The 21,708-nt window shown below is 40.0% G+C and overlaps 1 protein-coding gene across 7 annotated transcripts in view; it reads left to right on the plus strand.

The window, feature by feature from the left end:
• Positions 1-2,365: 2,365 nt before the first annotated feature.
• kmt2d (lysine (K)-specific methyltransferase 2D) overlaps positions 2,366-21,708 on the plus strand; it is a 39,400-nt gene continuing 20,057 nt past the window's right edge. For 2 of the 7 annotated variants that reach the window (XM_044112333.1, XM_044112378.1), the window contains exons 1-31: positions 2,366-3,132; positions 5,287-5,369; positions 5,808-5,916; positions 6,044-6,246; positions 6,354-6,463; positions 6,565-6,727; positions 7,679-7,850; positions 7,970-8,084; positions 8,702-8,880; positions 9,370-9,629; positions 9,723-9,842; positions 10,281-11,035; positions 11,143-11,256; positions 12,070-12,183; positions 12,278-12,382; positions 12,457-12,638; positions 12,912-13,076; positions 13,291-13,400; positions 13,526-13,567; positions 14,379-14,567; positions 14,653-14,826; positions 15,086-15,208; positions 15,900-16,021; positions 16,128-16,263; positions 16,377-16,457; positions 16,550-16,624; positions 17,477-17,635; positions 19,234-19,303; positions 19,478-19,713; positions 19,820-19,893; positions 21,649-21,699. In XM_044112333.1, the coding sequence (XP_043968268.1) occupies positions 5,321-5,369; positions 5,808-5,916; positions 6,044-6,246; positions 6,354-6,463; positions 6,565-6,727; positions 7,679-7,850; positions 7,970-8,084; positions 8,702-8,880; positions 9,370-9,629; positions 9,723-9,842; positions 10,281-11,035; positions 11,143-11,256; positions 12,070-12,183; positions 12,278-12,382; positions 12,457-12,638; positions 12,912-13,076; positions 13,291-13,400; positions 13,526-13,567; positions 14,379-14,567; positions 14,653-14,826; positions 15,086-15,208; positions 15,900-16,021; positions 16,128-16,263; positions 16,377-16,457; positions 16,550-16,624; positions 17,477-17,635; positions 19,234-19,303; positions 19,478-19,713; positions 19,820-19,893; positions 21,649-21,699 (4,557 nt within the window). In that variant the 5' untranslated portion in view covers positions 2,366-3,132; positions 5,287-5,320. Of the gene's footprint in view, positions 3,133-4,685; positions 4,794-5,286; positions 5,370-5,807; positions 5,917-6,043; positions 6,247-6,353; positions 6,464-6,564; positions 6,728-7,678; positions 7,851-7,969; positions 8,085-8,701; positions 8,881-9,369; positions 9,630-9,722; positions 9,843-10,280; positions 11,036-11,142; positions 11,257-12,069; positions 12,184-12,277; positions 12,383-12,456; positions 12,639-12,911; positions 13,077-13,290; positions 13,401-13,525; positions 13,568-14,378; positions 14,568-14,652; positions 14,827-15,085; positions 15,209-15,899; positions 16,022-16,127; positions 16,264-16,376; positions 16,458-16,549; positions 16,625-17,476; positions 17,636-19,233; positions 19,304-19,477; positions 19,714-19,819; positions 19,894-21,648; positions 21,700-21,708 lie in introns of those variants that run through there. The other 5 variants (XM_044112386.1, XM_044112370.1, XM_044112352.1 and 2 more) reach the window with 5 other exon arrangements.

The following is a 21,708-nucleotide window of genomic DNA, read 5'->3' on the forward strand; positions in this document are numbered from 1 at the left end:
AGGGTGCCGTAAATTATGTCACATTTGCTTAGTTTTGCGTTGAAAAGTTGGCATTAAAGCAATGATACCCATCAGTTTTAACTCAAACCAGAACATTTTGTTTCAGCTATAACCCTCCAAATTATTTCTGTGCTTTGCTCTCAAAGTCTATCAGATTTCTTTTTTCTAGCATAACTATGTATTGCAAAAATATGCAATGCAAGGACAACTGCAGTTAATGCTCCAGCAGCAGTGAAACTTCTGTCATCTGCAGTGAATGAATCTGAAGAATTCAATGAAAAGATAAATACCTACTTTAATCCGCGGCTCTTCATTTTGAGCTGCTTCTAGATTGTCTGAGACATGTCGGGAGTTGCTGTGGATCAAACTTGTGACCTTCTTCCAGTGGGACAGGCTGTTACCCATTTTCTGTAAGTTCACAGGGTCATTCCAAATGACATTAGAGCTTTAGTGTGTGTATTGCCTCAGGCCTTTTCACAATGGGATCAAGAAAGGAGGGCCGGGAGGAGGTTGGCACCTTGATGAAAGGTTACCTACAAAACCCAAGAGCTAACCTTGTGCTATATCTGTGTACACGTTCATGGATTATAGAAGGAAAAATGGTTACAGTTTCCTGCTAAATGGAACAGCTTTGTAGGCAAACTGTTATTTGATTTTAAGTGCTACATGAGATAGAGAGTGTTAGTCAAAATGAGAAGCAGATCAATTCTCAGAGCAGCTCATTTGAATTTATTTTTCCCTGATTATTATTATTTTTTTTGTGTGTAATTTTCTGACAGGGACAGGGCCTCTTATAGATGAAGAAAAGCAACAACTCAGACCGTGCCACTTCGCTATTTTCGACCCTACACCTTATAGGCATCTAAAATTTACACCTACGTTGTCATACCATATACAGTTATGGTGAACATGGACACGATAGTGTTGAACCTAGAGAAGAACTGCCTATCGCATTTATTTACACTGTTCATATACCAGTATTATATCTGTTGAACAGCCAACTGAAGGCTATGCCCAAGCAGATAACCTGACAAAGTACATAACTAATATAAGTTTTTTAGATTCCTAGTGTTACTCGGAATAAGCATTATAAATACCATCTGGCCAAAGTAACCACTCATATTTCTTTACACATATATAAACTTGAGTGACATCCTTTTCTTAATCCATAGTGTTTAATAAGACGATTTGTTATGTCTTGCAGTGAAGTTGGGCAGGAAGGATTGGGTTGCAATCTCTGATCTAATTCATCTTTATGGTGCATCAGGTTTAGGTCAGCACTTTGTGAAGGCCAGTTAGCTTCCTTCATAATAAGCTCGCTCATCCGTCTCTGTTTGGAACATGCTCTGAGATCTGGCGTGGGGTCGTACTGGAGTAAAAAGGAATCCTCCCACAAACTGTTCCCACAAAATTGTAACATAAAAAACAAACAAACATCTAAAGCAGAAAAAATGTTTTCAAATTCAAAAAAGATTTGAAAAAGCATATCGGGTGCAGCAAAAGTATTCCTAGAAGTAAAAACAAAAAAACAAAAAAAAGTTACTAAAGTAAATGTAACTACTTACTTTCAACTTCTGTAAATAGAAAAAGTTTTGCTACTTTTTCATTCCTTTTCTCATGACATTTCACAATATAAAAAAATCCTTTTGTCAAAGTAATAATCAATGGTTATTGAAGATAATATAATAAGCCATACACTATATTTGGAGGAGACAGATTTTGTTTTCTGTATCAAATTAAAGCAATTAAAACACATGACATATTTTTTTATTACATTTGTTTTACAAACACTGTAATGGTGTCATAGATGGAGATGTTGAATTATTTCCACTGATTTCACCTAAGTTTCGTAATGATTCGGCATAACGAAAGGTTTCCCAACAAATTCTGGTCAGGATCAGATAAAAAAAAAAATCTTACTATTTTTACAATATGAAACGTTGAGTAAATCTAGTAAAAAAAAAAAAACTATATATATATATATATATATATATATATATATATATATATATATATATATATATATATATATATATATATATATATATATATATATGTGTGTGTGTGTGTGTGTGTGTGTGTGTCTGTGTCATAAAAACAGTATTTGCATTTGCTGTAATTGCTTACCAATATTAATTTGTATACATAGCGAAATAACTCAAACCGGTTTTTTTTCTTAACTGTAAAACCCAGCTAAATCACTCACGAAGAGGGATATCAGTGTAGCGCTGCTGTTACAATCATAACAACCTAATGAAAAATGGCTTCCGTGGATCGAAAATCTAATGACCTAATATCTATTATCCACCATATTTCAGTGGCCGCGCTCTCGAAATTAAAAACCCATGTTCCGTGCTCATGATCAACCAACACAAGGTTTATCTCTTTAGCATCACCCCCAAGTTGTAACGTATGCTCCGGCGAGCCATAATTACGAATCGCTCGTTTGGATGAATTAATTTTCGACGTAGTTGTTTATAACGTAGCACAGTTAGCATGGGCTAGCCACTTTAGTGTAACAGCCGTTTGAAGACGCGACGCAGTTTAGCGAAGGGAAAGAAGAGATGCTAGTGACCCAATACAAGGGTACACATGCAAAGTTGAACTGCAAATTCAGCTAGATGAAAGTCTGCATTCGGCAAAAAACTTGAAGGAAACCCTTTTTCCCTGGCTTGTCTACAAAGTTCAGCGCAGCACTTTCCGGACACAGACAATTTATGCAAACTTGCTGCAACGAACGACCTCTTCGAGTGAGATTCCAGTACATAACTGGAGCTTGCTAATGTTAGCCCTCAAGCTACGTTCACCATCGCTACGTGGAGACAGGAAACATTTTTTGGACTAGCCGACTTGCGTTTGGATACAAAAGTTCCCCGACTGGTCAATACAGAAGTCCGGCCGTTTGTTAGCCGGATAACGACGGTGTTGTCCGTGTAGTTAAACAGCTAGCAAAGCCTGCCTGCTGACTGCCTTGCCTTCCGCCGACTTGCACTTCCCCCACTCTCACAACTGCCGGGGCTAGCCGCAGCGTTAGTCCGGGTACATAAAATGAAGCGAGCATCAGCATTTTCGGAAGCTTTGTGGCTCTTTAGATCTTGCTGATGCATGAGAAGAGGACATTATTTTTCTAAGGTAGGTAGGGACAAGTGTGGCATGCTTTATTTCCTTGCAGCATAGTGATCTAAACATACTAACCCTGACCTTAGACCGGTGTTAGCGCTGCTATCTGTAGCATTTAGCTGCCAGATGAATCTATCTACTTGCTGGAAAGCTAGCTGTGGTACCCTGTGTGTTCTCTTTCGGTTGTTCTGTACTGCTTGTATTCACATGGAGATCCACGTAAAATCCAGTTGTCATATTTCAAAACTACACGTCCCTGAGCGTAGTGTAGTTTCGGTTCTTGGGATTTCTTCTGGAAAGTTTGTAGCTGCGCCACAATAGGTAATTGTTAGCTTTGTAGAATTTTCGTCACTGATATGGATGCGTCTAATTGTTGGTTGGAACCAGCCCTTTGAAGTCGGTGTTTACATTGAGAAAGTGCTTGGCTCTGCTATTATTCGGCTATAAACTCTTTATTGTAGTTCAGCTCCACACCCCAGTTTCTGATTATTACCATTTTATATCCAGATATAATACTGTTCGCAGTTAGTTTGCAACACTAACTATAATGTGAAGACTTGCGGACATCGTGTTTATTACTTTTGCTTCGATCAATTCTGTTTTTCCTTTACAGCAAAGCGTATGGTATATCTTCGGAAACGTGTCGTCTCAAAGCGTGTTAGTGCTGGGCGATCGGATTGTGAAATGTGCGCCTTGTTTTGGAGCGTGTTTCGACTGTTTCTCGCTCCCGACTGAGAAAAGCGATGCGATGTTAAGACTGCTAAAGAGATTGTGTCCATTAGCTCAGTTGCATTCACACTCATTTTGATGCTGTTTGTAGGATAATCTCGGGATGTTGTTACTGTGCACGTCTGTGAAGTCTTATTGTGGGAGTTTTGGTTGTAGTTGTAAAAAAATAGCTTGCTTTAGGATCTTTCAGGTTTTGCACGGGGAGTATATCTTTCTTTGAATTCGAGTGATTTTTATTTCAGGCCCCAATACAATATTTGGATCCCTCACATCACTTCCCCTCTGTTCGTATTTCCTCCATGAAAATGAGGATATGTTTGTAAAAGAGATGTGACAGAAATCTTTGCTTAACCTTTAAACCGTATGTTTATTCGTATTAATTACAAATTTTAATTTAAAAATGATCTTTTTTGTCGTTTGCCTTCAAACTGTTTAAGAATGGCGCTTTTGGGTGAATTCGTTACAAAAAAAGAGCAAAGATATCAAAAACAAAACTATGCCATCTACTTCCATTCACTTTTATACAATGAAAAGGAAACATTACGAAATGCATGTACTCAAGGCTTATTACTCAATGATTTTTTTGTAATACATGAAGAGCCACTTGGAAAATTAATTACTCATGTATTTATATGCACCCGAGTCGTCGCACTTATTGTTCTCTTATTTCTCATCTATTATGTGGATAAAACCGATTGGCCTTCATTGTTTGTTTTATGGCGTTCCGTTGAGCGCTTCAATCCCGTGGCGGAACTATTATTTCTCAGTGACCGTGTTCTGCACGAAAAGTGCTCCGCTGCAACAGGAAGCTCTTTATAAGGAAGTTGTATTTTCTTTGTGTATCCCGTTTTGTGGCTGTTTAATTAAACAAAACGCTGCTTAGTTGCGAGCTCGACTGCTTTTTGTCCACGGAGACTTCATCGACGGGGATTATGCATCGCTTGGTAAATAAGTTGGATCGTTAAAAAGCCATTTCTGAATGATCGCTCGTACGTAACCTTCGCGGTATTTTCATGAGTTGGCGTTAAATCTCGGTTACATTAATAGTAAAGCTACGAAATTAACACATTGGACTCATGGGGAAGTCTACATGTGGTTGTCTTATTAAATTAGCTCTGTCGCTGATTTAGTATTTTATGTTGAATTGTTTAATGCCGTGTTGTGCATCCGATGCTTGTTTTTATTCTAAAAATTTTAGTTGTTCAGTTTTCAGATTGCAATCAGTCCCTTGCATTTTTTAGATATGTGAGTTTGTAACACTTTGTCGGTGTTTTATCCAAGTTGTTAGGTATTTCGAGTAAGCAGGCTTATTCTGGATGCTTTTGCCCATTTCGGAAGTAAAGGAAATCATTCCAAAAAATTCGATATGTGCTAATAGTTTTGTCATACCTGCCCTGTTTTTGATCCACAATTTAACAATTTGGTTTTGTTTTGTAGATCTCTGTTAAGGAGGTCAAAATTTGGACGTGGAATGGACGAGCAGAAATCGAACTGCGAAGAGAATGACTCTGAACCAACAGGTAAAGTTATCATGGTATTCCATTTCATACCTGCTCCAATTAAGCTTTTTCTAATTGACACTGATTTTTAACTTTCTTTCTGTTGAGTATTTTTTTTCATCCTAAAGATAATCCTAAGGATTATAGCAAATAATTGGAAAATGCTTATGTTCTCAGTTAGATGCGCTGAATTTTAATCCAGCGGAAAATTGTTCTGTTGCTTGATGTGTTTATGATCCACAATTAGTTGGGAGTTCTTGAATGTGATGCATTTAATATTTATAAGAAGAGAAAAAAAAAAGACTTTTTTGTTATACTTATTAATGCATCTTTATTTTGGATATTGTTTTTTATGTGGAGATGGATCTCTAATTTAATTCGTACGAAGTAGTAATAAATATTTTGATATCTTTATATATCTGTTGTATTTTTTATTTTAATTTTTTTTGTATTTGCTAGCAGATGATAGCGCCTCTGGACACCAGCCAGTCTCCCTCCAGGAGTCGTCCAAAGTCTCTCCTGCTGCAGACGAGTCTGGTGTTGATGCAACCTCCTCTAGCACACCTGTGTAAGTTCCCCGTTTGGCTCGGAATTTCCCGTTTCTTTAATACAAGATGATGTTCATGATTTGTATCCTCTTATTGAAGTTCTAAATATCTTATTTATTTATTTTTTAATCATTATTATGTGGACAGAGAATGCATTCGTGCCTGTGCCCTTTGTAATTGTGTGGAGCGGAGTTTGCTCGGACAGCGGGAACTGCGACACTTTAGCTCGTCGTTGGAGCGACCAACTCAAAAGCCATCAGCTTTCCCACTGCCACTGCCTGGAAATGATGACCTGTCTTCCATTGGTTTTTCTGACTCTTCTTGCCTGACAGCACTCTTTGATGACTCAGGTTAAGCTCAAAATATGTTTCTATGCTCCTTTGACATTGCAAGGCAGTCATGTTCGTCTTTTGTTGACATTTGTGAGGTATTTTCTGTTTATTGTTGTAATGAGCAGGTGGCTGTTGGGTCCACCACTGGTGTGCGGTGTGGTCAGACGGGGTGAAGCAGACGAAGGACGAGGAGCTGGAGGATGTGGATAAAGCTGTTATCTCAGGGACTCAACGGGTGAGTCTGCTCTCCATCAACTTTACTCTGAGTGTAAAAGAAATATTAAATGAGCACTTTTGTCAAGAAATTGAGTGCTTTCTTCTCTTGGTTTATTTCAGCTTTGTGAATATTGCAAAAGACTGGGTGCAACCATACAATGCCATGTAGAGGGCTGCTCACGATTTTACCACTTCCCGTGCTCTGCGGCCAGTGGATCCTTCCAGTCCATGAAGCAGTTGGTCCTCCTTTGTCCAGAGCATATAGACAAGGCTGAGGAGTTGGGTAAGAGACGTCCTCTGTGACTCGCTTGTAACTTTGAGTGTGCCTGTAGAATAGGAGGTATGTCATCAGCTATCCGACAGATTGCTCCTGTGTTTTGATTAGTAACTGTTATTACTGCCTGTTATTATTTTTAAGTACGTACAAGGTAGAAATCCAATGAGATGTGAGGACAGTTAGCACTTGCCGGGTTCAGAATGGGCTTTTTTTGAATAAATCTTAAAGGATTTAACTTAATTTTCCATAAAAAAAAAAAAAAAAATGCTGAATTCTCTGACACTGTTGGGAATCTTGTTCCATTGTTCCAAATTGTTGCACTTAATAAATCAATTAACTGAAATTCATTCTGATTCCTAAATATTAGGTTGTAATTATCCAGGATAATTAGTTGGTTGTTTGATGCAACATTTTAAATTGGGGGTGGGGGCTTTTTTTGGGAGTTTGAGTCGACATTTCAACGGCTACAATGTAAAATAAAGGATCATAAATTACTGTAGAATCTTGGGTTTTGAAACACTGTTGCTGATCTGACTTGTTTTATGTACAAGAATGACCTTGGTTTAATTTAAATGTTCTTTCAGGTGTTAGTGGTTTTGTCATGCAAGTTTTTAATGTGTTCCTGATATTGTTTAACCTTTCGGTAACTCATTTTTTGCTTCACTTGTCTGTTGCATGCAAAAGATACTTTTTATTGATTTTTTTCTTCCTATAGATGGGATTTATTAGTCCTCTCCAGATATTCATTGAATGCTAATTTTATCAGTTAGTTTCTTTACTTGTATGCATCCATGAAAGCATTGTGAAATGTTCATTTTTGTGTGTGTTGGTATGAAATTGTATTCAAACTCGGGTGTATCAGAAATTGAAAAAAAAAAAAATGGCATGTGAAAAAAAAACAACAACTGATGATGCAATTTTCCTTTTGCAATCTGTATTTGTATATTTTGCTTACAGCTGGTGAGGAGGCCTGGTGCGCAGTGTGCGATTCAGTTGGGGAGCTCACAGAGCTACTTTTCTGCACGGGCTGTGGCCTCCATTATCATGCATCCTGCCTGGAAATCGGTGCCACGCCCGTCCAGCGGGCAGGATGGCAGTGCCCAGAGTGTAAAGTGTGCCAGACTTGCAGGTAAGTTCAACATGTGGACAAGCTACATCCACATCTTAAGATTTGGGCTGCATATCTTTGTTTGAAATGACATTTGTATCGTTTTAAAATAATACCAAGTTATTTAATGTCACTTTTAGACAACCAGGAGAAGACTCCAAAATGTTGGTGTGTGATGCTTGTGATAAGGGATATCACACGTTCTGTCTCCAACCAGCCATGGAGTCTCTTCCCTCTGACCCTTGGAAATGCAGAGTTAGTCACTTTTTGTTTTTCGTCTCTCTTAGCAGTAACACTGTTTATTACTGTTTATGACATTTTTGCTATTTAGAAGATTTATTTTTTAATTTTTTTTTCTCCGAAGAGTTTTTGCGGCGCTAGTGGTTTGTATTTTTGCAACAGTAGGCAGACAGGAAAGAGGGCTAGGAGAGAGGGGAAGACATGCGGCAAGGGTCATCGGGACCGGGAGTCGAACCCGTGACGTTCGTGTCGAGGACTAAGGCCTCCAAACGTGGGGCGTGCTAACCCACTGTGCCACCCCTATTTATAAGATTTTGTCGTGTTAATCATCCAGCAGTGAATAAAAAACTAAACAAAACCTAGGAAACCTTTAAAGTGGTATTAAGAATTAACCATACACACAAAAGCAATCTAATGTTGTAAAAGTCTTAAAATTGTACAACAGCATGTTTACAAGAATAATTATCTACTTTTAGACAGATTAAACTGTAGATTATGTGGAGAAGACTTGTTGCACATTACAGTAAAACCATATTAATGTGTTAACTGTTAGAATTTAGCTGTCAGAATGAACTATGATCTCCATTTTGAGGAGTTGGTCCTTATTATCACCATGCCATGTTTTTCCACAGAGGTGCCGTGTATGTATGGAGTGCGGTGTCCGTGGGTTGACGCTGCCAGGTTCGGCCCAGTGGTTTGAAAACTACAACATGTGTGAAGAGTGCCAGCAACACCGCAGCTCAGTGTGTTGCGTTTGCAGCAAAGCTGCCAACCCCTCTGTTGGGCTTCAGTGTTGCGGCGTATGCCACAGGTCAGCTTAACACACAGTGGAGATTGAAATTATGTTTATTAGAGATGCACCGATCTGGCTTTTCTTGACCGACACACATTGGCAGTTTCCTGTCAGTTCCCGCCTGTTCATTCATATTTATCCAGGAATATAATGCACACAAAAAGTGGTCTGAATGTTTTCTTGATTTATCAGATTTTGTGTTTTTGAACCTAAAAATAAATTAAGAATTTACGAGATTATGTCCAGATTATGCTCATGTCTCTCACCTTTTATCTGTTGTTGGACTCCAAAAATGTAATCAAAATACGCATTGTAGTTTGACTGTTATAGATTGAAAATTATGGAAACGTATATTTTTGATGCATTTGAAAAAATGTAATTTTTCAATGTTTGACCTGCTGATCTATTCCAGCCTGTACTCAACCAGTTGGTGCAAGCTGATGTTCTTTTAATACAACTTTTCTGTCTTTTTTTTTTTTTTTTTTTTTTTTTTTTTGCTGTCTTCAGATGGATGCACATCGAGTGTTCTTCACTGGGAGAGCTTTCAGAACCCAAGGACATCTGTCTTCTTTGTAAGGAGGATCAGCAACAACCTGCTGGTCAGACCTGCATGGACGACATTCAGTCTGGAGAGGAGATGACAATCCAAGCTGACCTGGTCACTGAAATGGCAGCAGATTTATCAGAAGGAACTCCTGGACAGAACGGTACAACCGGGATGGACATCGTGAAAAATGAACCTCAGAAAGACGCTCCCATGGATTTGGGTAAGTTAGAATTTCAAAGATCCTGAAAAGTCAAAACTTAGGATAAAAAAAAACATTCTGGCTTTTTAATGAGCTCATTTTTATTTGGTTTAGGTTTGGAGTCTACAGTAGTTCTCTCAGCAGATGTTAAGGGGAAGGAAATGAAGCCAGAACCGCAGGCAGCAGCAGAAGGATCCACCTGTCAAGAGTCATCTGCTTCAACTGTGTCTACAGGTGAATAAAAATAATTCTTTAAATTATTTTTGAAATAATTAGAATTTTGTCTGTTTTTCTGTGCGTCTCAATAAATTAGGATAGCTGAGAAACATTTATTTTAAGTATTAATTTTAAAACAGTCATCCCTAATGATGTTGTCGTGCTGCTAATAATACTGTGAGATGACAATAAAGGTAATCTAGAAATGACACTCCTACATAAACACATAAATGTATTAAACACAAAGTATTTAATACATTTCTTTTCATTGGTGGTAGATAAACAGACATAAACACTTGACATTTAGCACTGTCTAATAAACCTAAATGGTTTTTAGATTATTATTTTTTAAAATCTAATATGCAAACGTTAATTCACTTTGTAAATTGGTTTTGTTTTTTTTTTAGATATGTGCTTATATTTCTTACGCTAATAATGAGTTATTTTTAAATCCAGCTTGTGCTACAACGGAACAAGAAGCCACTTGTCTTCCTGCTGATGAACAGAGATCAGAAGAAATGCTCTGTGAGAAGACTCAAAGCCCGCCCTCCCGGGTCTTCTCAGCAGAAACTCAGTGTGACATTAACCCTACACCAGAGCCCACCGCATCATCGCACCAAGCAACTGGAAGCATGGAGGAGGAAAAGCAAGAGTCCACCCTCTCTGGGACAGAAGCCTCGGAGGAGTCGTTACAGGGCGGCTGTGCCGTGGATCCGCTCAGAAAGGACGCGCAGAGACCAGCGGCCTTTTCTGTTTCTGTGGACAAACCTGAGCTGCCGTCCACGGACGATAAACCCGAGAGGAGTCGATGCCAAGACCTCCAGTCGCCTTCCACAGCCTCGCCCTCAGCAGACGCACAAGACGCGCTTTCTGCCATGGACGTGGAGGCGAGGTTGCTTCCTCAGTCCGAAGAGGAAGACGAAGAAGAGGACGACGAGCAAATGAAAGGACATCCTTTGGATATAAAGCAGGAGCTGCAGGCGGCGAAGCCCGAGCTGCTGCTGGACGAGATGTCCAGCAGCAGCGGCTTCCTGGGCTCGCCCGGAGAAGCGGACAATCAGCTGGCCATGGAGCTCGGACTGGTTGCTGCCGGCCGTTCCCACGGCGATAACCTCACGGAGACCGACGACTCGCTTCCCTTCGATGCCCTCAGGAGCGACAGAGAGAAGGCGAAACGGAGGGGGTCGCCGGGCCGTTCACGGGTCAAACAGGTGAGGCCACCATGACGTTGATTTTAATATCTGAAGGGTTAAAGTGGTTTTTTTTATGACAAAGTGCTTTTTAGGTTGTTCATTTCTCCTTTTATTTGAACTTGTAGGGGCGAAGCAGCAGCTTCCCTGGAAAGCGGAGACCTCGGGGTGGCGGCGGAGGAAGAGGGCGTGGCGGGAGGTCACGCCTCAAAGCCATGGCGTCCTGCATTGATGCCTTTTTGGTGAGCTTTCCAATCATCTGGACTCGGAGCTCCTGTCTCGAAAAGTCCAAAACCTCTTTTGGACGTCTACGAAATGTACAAAAATGTCAACACTCAATCAGTTTGATGAAGCCTGATTGATGCATGTCTTGTTATGATCCATCATAAAACTGAATTACAGCCAAAGTATTTTCATACACAAAGTGTATTTTAGTTTTTTATGGCCTTTGGAAGATGTAAAGGAAGCACAAATATTGTACACACATATCAGAAAAAAAAAAAAAAAAGTAAATACTCTCACTGGGGAATCCCCAAGAGCCAAAAATTAACTGAAGTAAGGACACAATTTTAAACCTCCAGATATATTTTGGGAATATTTGCAATCTGAAAGCCCAGCAGAACCACCGGGACAACATTAAATGTCAATATAGCTGGTAACAAAGTGTAAATCAGTGACATCGGGTTTCAAGGGAAAGCCAATCAGAGAACAGATGAAGTGCTCTGAATGGCTTCAGCTAACTTTCCGTATATAATTATATTTAATGCTTGGATTTGAATGTTGTCAGAGTCGGGATAAAGTGAGACACATTCATGTCCTTGCAATGATATTTCACTGTGATTAGTGAAAGCAATCCTGGAGCATTCAATTTTGTTCACAAATGTTTGTGTGCAGATGCTCAGAATTGAAAAGTGAAGTCAGGAAAGGTGTGGATGTGGAAATTGTGGGACTCTTATCATTACTGCTATTTTTTTTCTTTTACATGTTATTCCTCCTGAGTAACAAATTAATGAATACAAATCCGTACCTAATAGGATTTTTCCTATAACTTTCAGCTAAGCATGACCTCAGACACTGGACTAAGCAAGGAGGAAGACGACGAGGAAGACGACACCATGCAGAACACGGTGGTTCTCTTCTCAAACACAGACAAATTTGTCCTGCTCCAGGTACAACACTTTTCGTTTGCTGTGGTTTGTGACCAAAAAAAAATGTCTATGCGGCACGTATCTTTATTTGACTCCTCGCTCTCGTCTGTTTCAGGATATGTGTGTGGTGTGTGGCAGTTTCGGAAAGGGCGCAGAGGGCCAGTTGCTAGCTTGCGCTCAGTGTGCCCAGTGTTACCACCCCTACTGTGTGAACAGCAAAGTAGGAGCTGCTTCATTTACGTCTACAATGCTCATTTTGCCGAAGCGTAGATTTAAGCGCGTTATCTTCTTCAGATCACCAAGACGAAGCTCCGCAAGGGCTGGCGTTGTTTGGAGTGCATCGTGTGCGAAAAGTGTGGGAAGGCGTCGGACCCGTCCCGCCTGCTGCTCTGTGACGACTGTGATGTCAGCTATCATACCTACTGCCTGGACCCTCCGCTGCACACCGTGCCGAAGGGGGGCTGGAAGTGCAAATGGTAAAGAAGAACGACTCTTGGTGTGCAGGAGTCTTTCCGATTCTGTTCCTTTTGAACTAGGTCAAATGGAAATGAGTTCATGCGCATTTGCATATTATGTAAAACGCTGAAACGCAGCATCTCAGCTCTGCATTAGCAATTTAAAGTCTCCTTGCTCTGTCTTTTTCTTTTGTAGCATTGAATAAATCAAAAATCTTCCATTGCAGCATTGCTTTTAATAATAATACAGCTTTACTGGATCAGTGTAAGAATGACCCGAGTCCTTCCGTGCAGGTGTGTGTGCTGTGTCCAGTGCGGCTCCAGCTCACCAGGCTTCCACTGCGAGTGGCAGAACAACTACACACACTGCGGGCCGTGCGCCAGCCTCGTCACCTGTCCGGTCTGCAGGGAGAACTTCATGGAAGAGGAGCTGCTGCTGCAGTGTCAGTACTGCGACCGGTGCGTGCCGCGCTCCCTACATCCGCACATGCCAAGAGAATCTTAGGAATTCATGGGGATGCGGCTAATGACGACAAGCGGGAGATAGATTATTCATGGAGTTTTCTCGTCATAAATTATTCCAATACATCTTTTGATTTTGTTGGCATTTACGAAAGGAGTGTGTGTGTGTGTGTGTGTGTGTCGGCGTGTTTTCCTGTGTGCCTGTGCGCAGATGGGTCCATGCTGTTTGCGAGAGCCTGTACACGGAGGATGAGGTGGAGCAAGCCTCCGATGAAGGCTTCGCATGCACATCCTGCACGCCGTATGTTCCAAAACCCGTGGGTGAGTCTCGGAATGACGAAGCCGACAAAACGAAAGCGAATATCACGCTGTCGAGATTTTCTTCAATGCACTGATGTCATGATTTACTTTTGCTTTCTAATTCTCCTTCCTGTTGTTCTCTGTAGTAGAGTCAGCTATTATGGCTTCAATAAAGATCAAAGAGCCAGGTTAGTAGATTTTATAAAATTATCTAAAGGTGCATCTCAGTTGATTAGAATAATGAGAAGTCCATTTATTTTTGTAATTTAGTTCAAAAATCGTCATTTGTATTTAGTTTAAATTCATCACAAACGAAGTGGAATATTTAAACTGTTTTTTTTCTGGTCGTTTTAAGATTGTGGCTTTAAAGATGATGAAACGAGCAATAATGGTTTCCATTTTTTTTTTTTTTTTTATTGGGAAATGTAGTGTCACAGCCTTAAACAGTTATTGGCTGTATCCAAAAATATTAACAGGAGGTTGAGTGGAGGGAAAACACGTGGTAGAAAAAGGTACACAACAAGAATAACTGCAGCCTGATGGTTTGTAAATCAATGCTCTTTCAAGAGTTGCAAACTTGAGCTGCTGCTGAGTCGGTGCCTCATTTCCTTTTGCAGTAAGACTTGGCATCTTATCAGTGCAAAAAAAATGACGAATATTTGCTTGATTTATCAGAAGACAGGATAATTACCTCCCTGCCATGTTGCATTGGTGCAGTAATTCATGCAAAAGCATCCCTAACCAAATGTTGAGGACATGTAAAGTGCAATACGTTTATTTGCTTTTCAGCAGGATGATATTTCTCTATTAAAAATCTCTTATGATTGGTCTTATTTAATACACAAGCTTTCTGGGAAATGTCATTTTATGTTTTTCATGACTTGCAAACAATATTCCTAAAGAAAACTGAAATGCATCTGCAATGGCACGTTGTAGTTTCCTGTTTTTTTTTTTTTTCTTGTCCCAAGTCGCTTAGATTTGAAAAAAATTTTCCCGCAGAACCCCAGTTCTACCGTCTGGAGGGCGTGTGGCTGACCGAGTCGGGTATGTCCCTGCTGCGCAGCATCTCCATGTCTCCCCTGCATAAGAGACGGCAGCGTCGCTCTCGTCTCGGTACTCTGTGCTGCGACGGCGGCCCTGATGGAATGGACATGAGGGAGGTCGAAGGAGACGGTGACGACGGAAAAGGTTGGCCCGGTTTCACCACATCTGACGGCTGACAAGCATTCGTCTGTGTTGGGCTCGTTCTTTAACCGTTGCTTTGAATTATTAGGTTGCGGCGAGCCGATGGATTGTGAATCCAAGATGGAGGCACCAGGGAGTCCTGACAGAGAAGGTGGTGAGAGGGATGCTGGCCCGGAAGGCATGGGGGACTGCGATGGTCTCAAAGGCGGAGCCGACGAGACGGAGGACAGTAAGAAGAGGAAACGAAAGCCCTACAGACCAGGTAAGCCTCCTGGAATGTTTTGCCTTTTAACTACTACATAATTTTTTTTTTTTTTTCCTCAGCAGTTACAAGATAATAAGTATAAACACACCTGTAACTTTTTCACATTTTATTATTGTTGTTCCATTGCGGCCCTGATGGAAGGTTTAGTGTGAAGTTCTGCTCCACTCCAGTCTTGCACTTGATTGAAAGGGAATAAATTCTTCTGGATGACAGTTTTTTTCCAAGATAAATTTAATTTCTTATTTGTGTGTTCTAGGGATTGGGGGCTTCATGGTGCGACAAAGGAAGTGTCACACACGCTTAAAGAAGGAGTTCTTTGCCCAGCTGGCTGGAGAGACCACGTTAGATGGACAGCCAATTGAGCGAACCATTGAAGAAGGTCGGAGTCAACAGATTTTAATGTGTAGTAGATTTTTCATTAAGGACATCTTAATGCTGTGTGCTGTCAACAGTCAAAAATGTTTGGACAATGTATAAAGGCGGTAATAAGCGGTTTAAATGCAAAGTACTTCCTGTGTGGAAAGGAAATAAACTCACTAGAACCTGGATTTACTGATATTTAGCCTCTCTTTGATTTACATTGACATGGTGAGGTCAAATTGTCATGATTTAAGAAAGTGAATATGAAAACAAAATTTTGATTGAGGCGGAGATCTTAATTTACTTGAATTACTTGAGCGGCAGGCACTGTAATGATGGAATGTGTACAACTCTACCTTGCATTGGAAACAATGTGTGCAGAAACTATTTTATTACCATATATCTGCTTTAATATTGGTATTGGCTGATGTTAGTAATTTTTTATTTTTTTTTTAGATCTTGTGGTATGGAGAGTTGAACTGAGGTCAATGTTTTTCCCAAGTTATCAAAAGGCTATTAAAATACATATAATGTTGGTAACTATAGGTTATCAGGCATAATAGCAAAATTTCTATTGGATATTGGTATCGGGCCCAAATTTTCATATTGGTGCATCCCAAGTTATATCCCATCATCCTTGTTGTGAACTGACTCTTAGTCTTTCATATGCAGATTGTTGAGGTGAATGCTATGTGTGTGATTGTGTGTAGGTCCTCACCCGGACACAGACAACATAATGGATCCCAAACCAGCAGAAGGTGAAGAACAGGCCAAGAAGCGCCGGGGCAGAAAAAAGAGCAAACTGGAGGACATGTTTCCAGCTTATCTCCAGGTTTGCACACTCTCCGTCACTCCTGTGCTTGAAAAGGTTGTGACATCTTTAACTACTATTCAATGATTTTTAACATTCATGTACAAAATCTGCTTTTGCATTTCAGGAGGCTTTCTTTGGTAAGACACTAATAGACTTGAGTAAGAAAGCTGTGATGGTAGCTCCAGGTCAGAGGCCGGGTGCGTGCCTTGTGCAGCCTGTCTTACTAAAGCCAGCAGGAGTCCAAACTGCTGCCCCAGAAGGTAGAATCGCCTAAATGAAGCAGTGACACGGTCCTGAATGTTACACACCGAGCTTGGCAAAATGTTCAAAGACTCATCTTTGTGCTTCTCTCTCTCTGGCTCTCATGCTGCAGCCAAAGATCGGGCGGTGGAGGGGAGTTTTCCTGTCAAGCGAGAGGGGGGTGAAGTACCCCAGCCTCAGGGAGGCGGCACAGGTAAGACTTTCTGGGGACGTCGAGGCCAACATATTCATTACAATTATACTAAAGCTGTTCAAGATTAGCTCAAAAATCTTTCATAATTTTAGGAATTCCCATTCCTTCCTCTGCAGTGAAGGAACAGTCGGCTCATCTCCATGACTCTGAGCCAGAAAAAAGTGAAGGTAGTTACCTGATTCTAATTAATTCACATATTTTCTAGGACTTTTATTTATTCTGTCTGTTGTTGTTTTTTTTTTTTTGGTTTTTTTTGGGGGGGAAAGTCCTAACGCCGCAGCGCCCAGGTTTCACTCAGCGGCTCACAGTGAAAGCGGGAGTCTATCCGCCACTGCGATTCTCAACATTAAACCTGCTATGAATGATTTGGTCAAAGTGACCTCACTTGATAACTTGTATAGTGTTATTAGAAACCCAATGGAAAGGTGTGATTTTAAAGAAATTGTGCTGATGCCGATTTTTATGTTTTTCTCACTTTGGGTGACCAGAGAGGAGAGTCGGCCCCAGTCACTGTTGTAATCCATACATTTTGTTCAATTCAGTGTTTGCAGTCTGAAACATTATGGTTTAAAGTCCGAGGAAGTTTGTAACACTCATAAATATTTAATAAATAAATAATGAGAAGCAATACCACCCAGCAGCAGCAGAAGTGCATAACTTTTGAGACAAGAGGAGTGGATGTAATTTTTCATACATGTCTTGGAAATGAAATCATTTTAAGTGTAACGTGCTGCTTTGAATGAAGGATTTGAAACATCTTTAAACACATTTAGACAGCTACCAGAAAGCTTTAGACTGTTTTAAACCGATATACATATACTATTAAAGATTTGAACAATTTCAGAAGTGTAGGAGAATCTCTTCATGAAACTCCATCCAAGGTTTAATTGTAAATGAATAACCACTATGGACACTTGCTATTGAGGGGTATCTATCTGTGTATTTGCATAAAACATAAAACGAAAGGTCTAGTATTCAAGCTAAATACTCAGTTTTTCATTCCCTCTTGCTTGTAACAGGTCTTCCACAGGGAGTGGAGAGTCAGGACTCTGAGCAGTTCTTCAGGAAGGTTCTGGGTGTGTCAGACGGTACTTCTTTAGGGGGGATGAAGCCCATCTTGGAGGGCACTAAGGGAGAGTTAAATCGCAGTGCTGTCCCACAAAGAGCCCTCCCCTCAGGTGTGTAAAACAGACCCCTGCATGTTATTACAGAAACTGTCCAGCGTTCCTACACAGGATTTAAAAGTGTGGAATTTGCTTTTATAATGTTTCTTTATGCTTAAGGATAAAGAAACATCAGATCTGCCGCAGTAGAGTAATTCCATTAACTCAATGAAACTTGGGAATCTTAATATTATTAATTTCGTGCTATGCTCCACAGCAAAGGGAAAAACCGTTGAAGTACAACTCAGAACCACTGCTTTCTTGCTCTCTGCATTGGCCAGGCTACACACAGACTTGTTGCCATAGCAACTGACAACAACGTCCCTATAAAAACCACTGAAATATTTTCCACAAAAGAGCAGAACATTCAGTCTGTTGCAGTAGTATGGTTTTAGGCTTAATGTCTATTTCGCGATTATTAATAATTGATTGCTGTGGTACGGGGAGAAAATTATAAATATTTCGCTGCACTTGACTGTATAGCTAGCTCGCTGTTACTATATCTTACTCTGCAGTTGTGGAGTCACAATGTCTGGGACCACGAGCGCCCTCTGCCATGAGGCAAGAGAACTGCTCTAATCTGTTCTCTGCCATTTCTGATCGCTTCTCCGCACACGAAACACGTTACACACACAGTTGGTGACAAAAAGCAATGTACATAATATACATACGCTAAATTAAGGGAAATTAGTTAATTAAATGTTTTTTTAACCATTTTATTGGCGACGTACAGACAACAGGAGCATGCGCTCATAGAATGGCAGCCAGTGCAGTTAGCGAGAGGTTGCGCAATCTCAGCTCGCTGCTGCCCCACCAGCTGCACTTCCGAGCATTTTAATGGGAAAGTGCGAATGTTCAGCGATTTTGAAGAAAAAAATGATCAAAATTTGTTAAGCTAATATTTCACAGTACAAACAGGGTGAAAATAGCAATATAATTTATTTTATCATTATATTTTTCCATTATGACAGGTGAGGCTCTGACCGCACGTGACTTATACATACTGTATGTAGTGTTAGTTACTGGGTATGGGAACCCACAGACAAAAAATCATATCGCTCCTTATTTTGGTCTTAAATCAATTTTAGATTTGACTTGATTGATTTTATTTTGTTTTAATTCATTTGTTTGTGTTTACTGGATCTGGTTCAGGCATGAAACAAATCAGAGAAATCCATCTTTCTGAATCTTTATCAACACAACAAAGTTCTCAAAAGCTAACAAAGTTGGGAAAATTCAGTCCAGATTTCACAAACATTAGTTTTATTGATTCTTAACATGTTGATGTTTTAACATGCATAAATACACAATCTAACTGCTCCATCAGAAGCTAAACTCAGTGTGCGACCTCATGATTTAGAAAACCAAAGAATGAAATCCAGTGAAAAATGTGTAGCGAACCGTATCTGTTGCGCTGACTTTCATTTGCCAACTAACTTCATTAAATACTTCACTTTATTTCTCTTTTTGAACTGATAACTGAGTTTTCAACAAAGATTTTAATATTGAGAGTTTTATCAATATTAAAGTAGTTTCTGTGACATGTCTTATAATATAATAACTGAAGTACAGATGAGTCCTGTGTGTATATTTAATCTTGGTTTCCCTTGCAGGACCGCTGCCCTCTGCTGGAATGATGGATGTTTTTCCTGCCCTCTCCCAGTCTCCCTTCTTTGAAATGCGGTAGGACCAATACCAAACTGCTTAGCGCTCATTAGTTCACTGAAATGCTTATCAAATATAAACAACTGTGAAAAATGACTGATTTACATTTTGAAGTCATCAGGTATCTCTGCCATTTATACTTAGTTTAGCTCTTAAGAGTGACAAAAGTCAATGTTGTTTTGTGACTTGCAGAGAGAGAGGACTGTTCAGTCCTGATGGAGGTGAGGAGAGCCCCTGGGCCACCCCCTCCACCCCAGTGACGCCCTCCTCTCCGCCCACTCCCACGGAGGCAGAAGGTGATGGGCTGTCCTACAACCAGCGAAGCCTCCAGCGCTGGGAAAAAGACGAGGAGCTCGGAGAGCTCTCCACCATTTCTCCGGTTCTTTATGCCAATACCAATTTCCCTTCGCTGAAACAGGACTACCCAGGTTAGTGAGCTGGGAAATACTTCACAGCCTAGTTTGAGATCATTATGTCAAAATTTGGTAGTTTTATGGAGCAACTGCCAAATGTTTCCTCTTTTTTTTTTTCCAGACTGGGCAAGTCGCTGTAAGCAGATTATGAAGATCTGGAGGAAGGTGTCTGCTGCTGACAAGGTTCCATACTTGGTAGGTTTATTCTGGGGTAGAAATATCACAGGTAGCATTTAAATGGGCTTCAGTAGAAATCAGAAGATGGGGTGGGGCGGGGCTTATTGAAATTCTTTCTTTTTTATAAAACTGAATGGAAGCAATGCTCATCCAACACTAAATAGACTTAATCCCTTACGGCTCTTGTTTTTGTGAAATGGTTTATATCCCATTTACGTGGATTGAAACTGTTAAAAGTTTAGAAAAACAAGTTATAATGGCAGTTTTTGGTATGTTTCCAACCAGCAGCGCTGCGTGGCGTTTTGGTGATGACTATACAGCGAACCCTCGTTTTTCGCGGGGGTTACGTTCCAAAAAGAACCGGTGATGGGCGAAATCCGCAAAGTAGTAACCTTTATTTTTTTCACAATTATTATTCAATGAAATACTCCATAATACATTGAAACCAAAGAACAAACCTTTTTTACAGGCCCAAACATTTGTTAAACAAATAAAAGTACTGTATAAAATTTTTTTTTTCTACAAATAACTACTGTACTGTCAAATAATAATTTTAATCATCAATATGAACTGAAGGCGGATTCCCGTGCCCGAATTGTGAAGATCAGCGGCGCCCCACCGCGACCCGAGTCATTGGATTAGAACGGGAGAAAATAAAAAATTATTATGAAAAATAAATAAATACAAAGTACAGTAGCAAATAGTGACTCACGTGTATTTCACTGCTCTTCTGACTGAGCCACTGCATCTTGACTCTGTAGCGTTTTTTTCTTCTAAAGCCCGCGGTGCAGATGTGTTTATAGTTATCGCTCTTTTTCCTTCTGGGCAAAAGAATTCGTATAAACAGACATGCCACCATCGATTATGTGACATTTGACAAGCTGTTTTTACGTACGTGTACACGTTAAACCACAACGTTATTGACACACAGGTAGAGAAGTAGCGGAGAGACTGTTTAGCCAATCAGAATGCAGAACACAATGCACGATGCAAATCCGTGAAGCAGCGAGACCGTGAAAGGTGAACCGCGATATAGCGAGGGTTCACTGTATCTGTTGCGGTTTGTGTTTATTTTCTGCTTTCTTCTCCATCTCATCTGTGCTTCCATCACTGTGTGACCTTTAGCATTATGGGTCGTGTTATGCGTAATCTTTGTGAGCATCTCCTGCCCTGAGACGCTGTCCACTTGGCTAAATATTACATTAGCATGTAAAATGCAACTTCATGACACTTGAAATATACCAACCAACAAATAATACGCTCCAAACGGAGATATTTCTGAGACGATATATTTGTCATATATTGTCCAATGGGAGCCTTATTGAATTAAATGTTTTACCAACATGGACGTTAGAAAAATTAACTCCTGAATAAAATGTAAAGAATCAAACATGATCTTTTTGTCTTGTAGAAAACGCATTAAAAGACCCAGTCCTTGTTATTATTGTTTTTAAAACATCGGTGGTACCTAGAAACCTTAGTGGTTACACAGGTTGTTCTTATAAAAAAGAACTTTTACAGTATATTTTTCAGAATATACAGCATTTGAACCAGTCTATTTATTTTATTTTGTATTCAGTCACTTGATGCTTGTGAAGTCTTATATTGGAAAGGGAAATCATAAACAGACATCTTTATGTCTGTTTATGGTTTCATAAAATGAAACCATTCATAAAATGTGAATATCTTAATCTCATAACAATTTTGTTTAGTTTTACAAAGTAAAAAAATAAAATAAAAAAATAACTTAACCAGAATATTTTCCCATTGTAGCAAAAGGCCAAAGACAACCGAGCAGCACAGAGGATTAACAAGGCACAAAAGGCAAGTGAC

Source organism: Gambusia affinis, linkage group LG01, assembly GCF_019740435.1.
Source record: "Gambusia affinis linkage group LG01, SWU_Gaff_1.0, whole genome shotgun sequence".
Classification (NCBI taxonomy): domain Eukaryota; kingdom Metazoa; phylum Chordata; class Actinopteri; order Cyprinodontiformes; family Poeciliidae; genus Gambusia; species Gambusia affinis.